The sequence below is a fragment of the Oncorhynchus mykiss genome, chromosome 22 (assembly GCF_013265735.2).
Source record: "Oncorhynchus mykiss isolate Arlee chromosome 22, USDA_OmykA_1.1, whole genome shotgun sequence".
NCBI classification, from domain to species: domain Eukaryota; kingdom Metazoa; phylum Chordata; class Actinopteri; order Salmoniformes; family Salmonidae; genus Oncorhynchus; species Oncorhynchus mykiss.
The window spans coordinates 26804678-26815229 of NC_048586.1; the positions used below are offsets into that span (position 1 = coordinate 26804678).

Below are 10552 nucleotides of genomic sequence, written 5' to 3' on the forward strand. Positions count from 1 at the left end.
AGTGTATGCATGCAACCTTTAAAGCTGCAATCTGTAACTTTTTGGGTGGCCCGACCAAATTCACATAGAAATGTGTGTTATATATCTAAGAAGCAGTAGATCTGTTCTATGTGCGCTATTTCTATGCTTCCCGTTCTTAAATTTTGTTTTTGCATCTTTCGATTTTGTACACCAGCTTCAAACAGCTGAAAATACAATATTTTTGGCCAAGGAAAATATATTTCACAGTGGTGGTACATTGATTCTCTACGAAATACTTGCTTGTTTTGTCACAAATCCTGATCATTCATTTTCATAAGCATTAGACATCAGATATACAGGTAACTGCCAAAATACCAACATAAAGTGTCTTAATAGGGCGTTGGGGCACCACAAGCTGCCAGAACAGTTTCATTGCACCTTGGCATAGATTCTACAAGTGTCTGGAACTATATTAGAGGGATGTGACACCATTTTTCCATGAGATATTCCATCATTTGGTGTTTTGTTGATGGCCACCGCTCCAGAATCTCCCATAAGTGTTCAACTGGGTTGAGATCTGGTGACTGAGACACACTAAGCTCCTTTGAGACCCCTCTTTCCAAGTCACTGAGATCTCTTCTTCTAGCCATGGTAGCCAAAATAATGGGCAACTGGGCATTTTTATACATCACCCTAAGCATTATGGGATGTTAATTGCTTAATTAACCCAGGAACCACACCTGTGTGAAAGCACCTGCTTTCAATATACTTTGCATCTCTCATTTCATCAAGTGTTTCCTTTATTTGGCAGTAACATGTGCGTACATAATATACAAATGGTGCATTCTGTAGCAAATATACTCTATAGGACAGCAGCAGTATTGACATCATGTACAAAAATACACATTTGATTTCTTACAGCTCGCACAACACTATATCAAAGCATATGAACATAAATATAGACCTATACCTGTTGTTGATTACCAGAGATATGGAAGAAAAGCTCCAGCACAACCAAACATCTGCATCTACCATAACCAAGGGAAAATAACTGTACATATATGACAACATAAAAACGTTATGCTACAAACATTGATTAGCCATATAAAAAAAGCCCAGAGTCTCTTAAAAGTCATTTTAAACATAAGACTCCTCTGCAAAGAACATTTGGTCAAAGTCGTCCACGCAAGGGTCGCTACACTTCCTGCTTTGCCACTCCCTCTTCCCCTGGACAAGGGCCAGAGCGACCTCCTGACTCCTCTGCAGGCACGCGCCTGAATCCGCCCGCTCCTGTGAGGAAAAGTAGTCCCTTACTGCCCGCGTGGCGGAGGGAGAGAGGCAGAAGCGTGGCTCTGAGTTTGGGCCTTCTCCGTTGCGCTGTGGCTCAATGTCAGACACTCTAAGTCCGCTCTCAGGGAGCTGCTGACCTTTGACCCCGTGGGTCTGGGACTTGACCAAGGGCCTTTCCAGGGTGAGGATGGAGGCTGCATCTGTCACCATGGAGGGCTCAGAGGCTCTGCGAGGCAGGGTGAGGACCTTGCGGCCAGCCTCCATGGCCAGGGTGAGGGAGTGAGACTTCTGCCTCTGGAGGGTTAGTGTTGAGCCACTCTGTCCATAGAACACATCCTGGGGAGGCTGGATGACCTCACTTCCTGTTCCAGTGGGCTGCTGGGTGACGTCACGTCCTGTGGGGGGTCTGTGGGTGGCATTGCAAGCCTGGTCGTGCAGCAACTGTAGCTCTCTGACAGTAAGGGGTTTCTCTGTGCCTCTGTAGAAGGGAGACCTACTCTTCTGCAGCTGTAGGATAGCCTGCTGGTAGGATGGAGGGCTGCTGGACCTCCTCTTGGTGGTCACCTCTACACCTTTACCCTCTGAGGCTTTTGGGAGGCTAACCCCTTTCCCCTTCCCCACTTCCTCCTCCAGGTGTCCATTGTCGGGTTGCCGTAGTGACAGTCGGAGGTTCCTCTTGAGCCAGGTGTTGGGATGCAGTCCGTGGTGGGTAGAGGGTGTCCGGGAGGAATGAGGGGGCTGGCTTTCACTCCAGTCCACTGTATCTCTCTTTGGGGGTGAGCACTTGGGGGAGCGGGGTGAAAGGGGGGAGCGGGGAGAAGACTCAGCCAACAGGAAGCCGGCGCTGGTGACATAGTCTGTGGAATATTGGGAGAAGGCGGAGTCTAAGGAGCTAAGGGAGGAGCCTGTGGGGGAGGTTGCTGGGGAGGACAGGCTAGAGCAGCTGGCGTCCAATCGTAAAGGAGAAGGTGGGGTGTGTTTCAGTTTCCTCTGCCCGAGAGTTCCAACCCCTCCTCTTTCTCCACCTGCAATCACTTTGTCTTTCAGCTGCAGAGCCCTGAGCCCCTGAAACACTTCATCCTCCTCCTCCTCTTCCTCTCCCTCCATCGCCGCGTCATAGCTCGCTTTACGAGACGCCAAATGGTGCTTATCCGATTGGATGATCAGAGCTCCGGGGGTGTGTCCGATGGCAGGCTCTGAGCTGCGTCGTAACCTCCTAGGGCCCTGTGATTGGACATAGCACTGCCGTGGGCGTGGTTGCCGTAGCGCGGGGGTGAACTTTCTGGGTCTGGCAAGTGGGGCAATATGTAGGTCAGCCTCAGGGTCAGGGTCGGGGTCACAGTCACTCAGGGTGATGACAGAGTCTCTGCTGCAGCTGTCAGGCTTGGCCTTGTCTCTCAGAGGGTGGGACTCCTGGAAGGGCGACTCTGGGTCCTCGTTTAACTCATTCTCCAGACTGTCATAGGATGAGTCATTCATCTGGAAAGAGGACACGTCTACGGAGGGAAGGAGAGAGGAAAAGAGAGAAGCGGGGGGAGTTAGAGAGTTAATATGCTAAAATGATTGTTATGACATGCAGTCCATTTTGATTGTTATGGATTTCATATGTTCCCACTTCCGCTTTGGAAGTGTTGGAAATGTTGCACTGACTGACTATCATGCCAATAAAGCTGGGGTGGAGGGAAATGGAGAAGGAGAGAGTTTGAACAAACCTCCATTTCATTAGATAGAGGGTTTGAAAACAAGCGCAAAGTGCTGTCATAGTCCCAAGCATACAGCTGCCATTCATAGAGGTTGGTTTAGGTCATAAAGAATGATTGAGGCCTCTAGTGGCCAAAAGGCTGTTGTAGCATGGGTGTCATTGAGGGCTTTCACCAATTTCAACCTGGGGTGAGTTTTTGGTAATAAAAATACTTTAAAATCTCCAGGAATTTTGCTGAAAATGGGTTTAATTTAGGAAATATGTTTCCAAGTATTCCCACAAATAGCAGCTCACAGATTACTGCACCTGTACATAGCCCACCTATAATTTAGCCCAAACAACTACCTCTTTCCCTACTGTATTTCATTTATTTATTTATTTTGCTCCTTTGCACCCCATTATTTTTATTTCTACTTTCCACATTCTTCCATTGCAAATCTACCATTCCAGTGTTTTACTTGCTATATTGTATTTACTTTGCCACCATGGCCTTTTTTTTGCCTTTACCTCCCTTATCTCACCTCATTTGCTCACATCGTATATAGACTTGTTTATACTGTATTATTGACTGTATGTTTGTTTTACTCCATGTGTAACTCTGAGTCGTTGTATGTGTCGAACTGCTTTGCTTTATCTTGGCCAGGTCGCAATTGTAAATGAGAACTTGTTCTCAACTTGCCTACCTGGTTAAATAAAGGTGAAATAAAATAAATAAATAAAATCTATTTTTGGGCTTAGTTGTGGTCAATTTAGATAAATGATCGTGTGATCTCTTTTTGGGCTTAGTTGTGGTCAATTTAGATAAATGATTGTGTGATCTCTTTTTGGGCTTAGCTGTGGTCAATTTAGATAAATGATTGTGTGATCTCTTTTTGGGCTTAGCTGTGGTCAATTTAGATAAATGATTGTGTGATCTCTTTTTGGGCTTAGCTGTGGTCAATTTGCAGTGTACAAATTATTATAATTATGCTCCGCCACCGACCAGCCGCTCCAACAAAAATTGGCCTGCGGCTGAATCTAGTTGCCTACCCCTGGTTTAGGGGAGAAGAGGAAATTGACTGGTGTGTTAATGAGTGTCTGAGAGTGTACTAATCACTTTAATGAATGAGGTCAACATAGTGACCCCAATCAGCAGACCTCACAGGGACAATGACTTATGGAGAGGTCTGTGAGAACACTCAATGCACGCGCACACACACACACGCACACGCACACACACACACAAGCTAGTCAGGGTTAATCTACTCTATAATGATGATAATGTCTACAATACACAGAACCACTGTCTTGCCATAAACACACACACTCATGAACTTTCTAAACCCTTGTGAAGACCCGTGGAAAATTAAAGCACCTCTGTGTCATTTCAGTTCTGCTTGGTTTGGGACCTCTCTTCCTCCATCTCCCTCTGTCCCTATCCAACTTTATCTTATCAAGTTTTCTCCAACCAAAACCAACAGCATTTGTTTAGAGCACTGTACAATATAATTTGCAATTAGATGTTGTTATTTCTTCAGTGAATACATTGACTTTGTTTACCTGATCCATGGTCGCTGCTATTGCTCTTCTGAGGGAATCCACTAAACAGAGAGGGGACGTCATCTCCCAAGACCTTCCTGCAGTTCTCAATCAGGAACCGAACAAGCTCACAGACCTAGGAACAGATCATAGACCTGGTTACACCTCAGTCACATAAGTCAATGACTGGTCCTAGATTAAGGCTCCGACTGCAAGTTAAAGGTTATTTCATAGGTAGTTTCCCTGGTATAAGAGATGTAAGGTCTTGCCAACTTTCTTACAGGCCACATATAGCTGATCAAAATTGACATAATGTAAATCGTCTGAACTCCATTTTCTAAGATGAGAATCACAATTTAAGGAGACTTCAGAAAACATAATCTGAGAAAGAATCTTGTCTATTCCCAGATGTTTACAAACATAGCAAACATTAATTAAAACCCAAGTTACACAGTATAAACCTCCAAATCTGAAACACAAAATGTCAGTCATGCTCCCAAACAGTCAGTTCCAGTCTGGGATTTGAATGTTTCCCTAGGGCAAAGCTGACTGTTTAAAAAACTGTGATTATAAATCTGTTGTTTTTGTTAGCTTCCCTTATGGAGAGTCTACAGACAGAATGAGGTTATGGAAATATGAAGGAGACAAACATGGGGCCTATCTGTGTGTTGTTGAGCCAGATGTGTGTGTCATGGTTTTCACCATATGTCTGTCAGTCTGTGTTACACGCCTGTGTTCAGAGGGCTATGGGAGTGAATGGACTGCTAGAGCTTGGCTACGAATTTCACAAGCTAGTCCAACACAACGGAACTCCAGCTAGGGAAAAAGGCTTCTCTCGCTCCCTCCTTCCTTGCGTCTCTCCCTGTATTTGGCCTGGTTCTGTCCATCAGAGGGGCTGCCTATTTAATCCACTGAGGAAACATCTAGAAACTCACTCATTCATTTTCTGGGGTAGGCTTTTCTCAATTGTTCAAAAGCAAAATTAGTATGTGTATCTTAGCCACCTTTTCTGACAAACACAGCACATAATATTTACTCAAGCCACTCAAGACTAACATGTCTGTAGGAGCCACAAACATCTAAATTAGAACTGTGGTGGAAAAGGGAGCGGAAGTGGAGGAAAATAAGGGTTTGCGTGTCAAGCGGAAGGAGAGCAGTGTTCCAGACTGCCCAGTGCCGTTAGAGACCAGACCCACGCCAGCCCAGTTTGACTTGGCTCCTTGTGAGACCGCGACCAATCAGGGGAATGTTGAAATATCACATTTTTCCCCTTCAGAGGCGCTGGGGCCACACATACAAACAAACAGAAAAAAGTGTGTGTGTGTGTGTGTGTGTGTGTGTGTGTGTGTGTGTGTGTGTGTGTGTGTGTGTGTGTGTGTGTGTGTGTGTGTGTGTGTGTGTGTGTGTGTGTGTGTGTGTGTGCGTGCGTGCGTGCGTGCGTGCGTGCGTGCGTGCGTGCGTGCGTGCGTGTGTGTGTGTTTGCACGCGTGTGTGAAGACAGAAAGGAGTGTTTTAGCATAGCGGGTTTGTGAAAACACACTCGCCCTCAGGAATCTGTAGGAAATGCTTTGGATTTTTTCCCAGTGAACCTCAACAGGCCCTAGCCTCACCAGAAACAAACACACATTTGACAAGGAGAGAGAAAGATCTGGAAACACCCAGATTGATTGTGTTTCAACAATAATGTGTCCAAATCGACCATAAAATTAGAGACTATTAAAGACATTGTGACTTATTCTTGCTTATTATTAACTTACAATACATCTGGGGCCACTGGTGGTGAACTCAATCATTTCAGGGCTAGCATGGTTGGCTACAGTCTTGCAGTCTTGTGGTAGGGTTATGACTGTGAACTGGTGTGTCAATTCAGATATTTACAGTCTCCTTGTGAGTAAGTTATCATAAAATGTCAAGCTTTATTGTCAGGGTACGAATTTCACATTTGTTATGTGTCACCGTGATCTCAAGTGTGTGTGTGTGTGTGTGTGTGTGTGTGTGTGTGTGTGTGTGTGTGTGTGTGTGTGTGTGTGTGTGTGTGTGTGTGTGTGTGTGTGTACAGAGATTGAAAACCTGTGACTAGAGAAATGTAAAAGGAGTATGTCAGTCCAGGTTTAAAGAGGAAACGTATATAGTATAGCCCAGCATGCGGCTCCTACTGTAGCAGGAGGTTGACACACTCTACTCTCTAACTCCTCACTGCTGTTTGTTCTTCCATTGGACATCCTGCTTAGTCAGACAGCTATGTGGCAACAGTATATCTTTCCTTTACACTCCCCACTGTCAAACATGGTGGTGGCAGCATCATGGTTTGGGCCTGCTTTTCTTCAGCAGGGACAGGGAAGATGGTTAAAATTGATGGGAAGATGGATGGAGCCAAATACAGGACCATTCTGGAAGAAAACCTGATGGAGTCTGCAAAAGACCTGAGACTGGGACGGAGATTTGTCTTCCAACAAGACAATGATCCAAAACATAAAGCAAAATCTACAATGGAATGGTTCAAAAATAAACATATCCAGGTGTTAGAATGGCCAAGTCAAAGTCCAGACCTGAATCCAATCGAGAATCTGTGGAAAGAACTGAAAACTGCTGTTCACAAATGCTCTCCATCCAACCTCACTGAGCTTGAGCTGTTTTGCGAGGAGGAATGGGAAAAAATGTCAGTCTCTCGATGTGCAAAACTGATAGAGACATACCCCAAGAGACAAGTCAAAGTCTGTAATCGCAGCAAAAGGTGGCGCTACAAAGTATTAACTTAAGGGGGCTGAATAATTTTGCACACCCAATTTTGTTAAAAAAGTTTGAAATATCCAATAAATGTCGTTCCACTTCATGATTGTGTCCCACTTGTTGTTGATTCTTCACAAAAAAATACAGTTTTATATCTTTATGTTTGAAGCCTGAAATGTGGCAAAAGGTCGCAAAGTTCAAGGGGGCCAAATACTTTCGCAAAGCACTGTATGTATGTATGTATGTGTGTATGTATGTATGCAACGTTCCCTCTAGATTGCACGCGTGTGCGGACGCGCAGTAGCCCTGGGACTGCCGAGCAGAAATATCAGCCCATAGAGAGGAGAACGAGATAGAAAGTTTAGTGAAATTCAAAAGCAGTGGTCACATGTTCCTCTTTTTTTATTCGTCTCGGGCTGTTGTGGGTAGGTGCATCAAATTCAGCTGCCCTGCGCGCTGGGTAGGCAAACTGTTGCCATTTTGAACCATTTCATCTGTTTGAAGGTACAAACTCTGCCTTCCCGGCAGGCCCAGAGAACAAATCAAGTGCACTATAGGCCTACCGCTGGCCAATCAGATGGCTCAGATGACAGTGTCTTCTGTAACATAGCAGGCATGAAAGAAAGCTACAGCAAAGTTAATACTGTGAGATTTCAAAATGTTTAAAACCAAGGTCCTCCCGGGTTGCTGCGACGGGGAGGCCCATGGGGCGACGCACAATTGGGTTGTGTTTCGTAGAGTGCATGGCTCTCGACTTTCGCCTCTCCCGAGTCCGTGCGGGAGTTGTAGCGATGAGACAAGACAGTAACTACTAACAATTGGATACCATGAAATTGGTGAGAAGAAAAAAAATGTTTAAAACCATGACTAGAGAGAGACTGTCAACGAATACAGCAGATGCTGTTTTTATGAGTGGATTCATGTTTAATTCCTTACTCAGCACTGTCAACACTGGATTCAACACTTTTATGAGCCATGAAATTTGCGTTCTTCCTATTTCCACTCAGCGCTACAAGCAGCACTGCAGCAGTAATGAATGAGTAGGAAAGTGTATCTCTAGGCTTGCGTTGTTAGCGGCTTGGGTCTTTTTAATATCGAGGAATATTTCACTTTTCTCATACGAGTAACAACATGAATTTGTGCATGAGGCAGAAATAATGCTGTGAGACTCGAGTTTTTCCATCAGCTGGAAGACCTTTTTTGGTCAGTGTCAGCGGCGGAAAGGGAGAGCGGAGGGACATTGAGAGTCGGACCCTCAGTCTGCTGCTCTCTCCCTCCACTGAGACTGACCATCAGATGCAGGCACCATCAGCCCAGTAAAATAAAAATTGAATTATTTAGATGTATGCTGAATTCAAGCAAAGCTAATAAGCAGTGATAATGTATTGGGCCTATAGCTTACTGCCCAAACCTCATTGTTACAGAACTGTTTTTAATTGGTTAATGTTACATAGACTTACATTTTTTAAGTCATGTAAAAGAAAGAATCTGTGCGGTAGATCTTGGCTTGCCTTTTGACTCAAAGTGATCTTGACTCCAAAAAGGTTGCTGAACACTGTTCTAGAGTTTTCCCAGTTAACACTATCAACATTTCCCTTTACTGTGATAGAATCAATGTAATATTAGTCACTTTCAAACAAAACAAAATTAACTATGCAAGAGAGTTTGTTGTAAGCAGAACGCATCTGAGTAGGATACGATTGCATTGACACACACTACTCAGCCCCTAATATATACAGACCGGTGCGGTACAAACAATCAGAGCTGCAGTATGCCTATATGGAAATAGATCATTACCATATATGGATCTGTGCCATTTACTTTGAAATGGACTGTGTTCACAGCATGAGCAGTGAGTACTGTAGAGTGAGTACTGTAGATGTGCTTGTTTTGAGATCAAAACGAAGGCTGTATGTAGCCATGTGTGCACATTTTGTTCATATCCTTCGCTAGTTAGTCAGTTATTAGCCCAGTTATAGATCATTTGTAGTCAGCAATTAGGGAGTAATTGCATCCTACAAGAGCACAAAACATGTACATTTCTAGACATTGAAAAGGGAGTCAGGTAAAGAGCTTTTTTTTGTCTTAAAGGGGCAATGTTGTCTTTTGAGAGCTAAGTAGCCAAAAGGCAGAGGGTAGAATAATTTGTCTGATTCTCTGTAATAATGGTATGATAATAATAATTATATATTTTTTTGTAAAGTGGTTTCTTGCATCAAACAACACAACAGCATTTTCAGTCACCTCCTTGTCTGAAGGGTAAAAAGGTTAATGTCAAGCCCTGCATATTTATTTTCAAAAGTCTCATGGAATGTAGGCCTACATTGAACACCACACATTGGCTGCTACTGTAGACTGAATGACTAAACAGCTATTTCCATGTTAAAATGTTATGGGATGCATTTTCTCCATTGTTTTTGATAGTAGGTCACTCTGGTAGGCCTAGATTGTGATCAAATAGCCACAGTAGCCTACATGGCCACTGTTAAAACTGTAACTTAAAGGGGGTACAGCCTCCGTTTGCGCTCAGCAGACCTGAAATTTGCTCAGTGCTGGAAAATATTTGAGGGAACTCTGTCTGTCTGTCTGTCTGTCTGTCTGTGTGTATGTGTGTGTGTCTGTGTGTGTGTGTGTGTGTGTGTGTGTGTGTGTGTGTGTGTGTGTGTGTGTGTGTGTGTGTGTGTGTGTGTGTGTGTGTGTGTGTGTGTGTGTGTGTGTGTGTGTGTGTGTGTGTTATAAGCAAAAGTATTATGTAGTAATACACATACACTTTGAAAGTATGGTACAATTATGTGTTCGAAAAAAGACATTAAAATAAAATGAAGAAATATAAAAAGTAACTTAACAGAGAGGGAAACCTTAAAAATCGTTTTTAGGGTCCAGTCTCACCTTCTTGGTTGCCTCCCCCTCTGGGCTACAGGGGGCGGGGGTCCACAGCATGCTGGGAGCGATGCACACTGACAGGTTGAAGGCATTCATCTGGTTGTCACTTGCGTTGTCTTGGATACAGTGGAGCACGGCAACCACATGTCTGAGTAGCAACAGGTTATCACTGGGCAGAAGATGGACCAACCTGGGGTGGGGTGGTGGGAGTGGTGAGAACAGACAAAATAATCAGTGATGAATACACAACATCAACAACATCTAGTAAGACTTTGGATGTGTCAGACACATCCCCCCCCTCTCACAAACATTTACATTTAAGCCATTTACATTAGTACGCGCATACATTTTCATATTCTACACACGCAAATACATTGCTACATCCTCTGAGAATCCAGCAGATTATAGAGTTTGTCACATTCCTGTGGACAGTTTCTTTCCAGAGAAGATGAGCTGTGTCAGGTTATT

General features: G+C 44.0%; 1 protein-coding gene across 3 annotated transcripts in view; it reads right to left on the minus strand.

The window, feature by feature from the left end:
- Window positions 1-740: 740 nt before the first annotated feature.
- The window catches only part of LOC110502078 (rho GTPase-activating protein 20), a 107889-nt gene continuing 98077 nt past the window's right edge, over window positions 741-10552 (minus strand). For all 3 annotated transcript variants that reach the window (XM_036958999.1, XM_036958997.1, XM_036958998.1), the window contains 3 exons: window positions 10091-10274; window positions 4493-4607; window positions 741-2747 (listed from right to left, as the gene is read on the minus strand). In XM_036958999.1, the coding sequence (XP_036814894.1) occupies window positions 1099-2747; window positions 4493-4607; window positions 10091-10274 (1948 nt within the window). In that variant the 3' untranslated portion in view covers window positions 741-1098. The remainder of the gene's footprint in view (window positions 2748-4492; window positions 4608-10090; window positions 10275-10552) is intronic.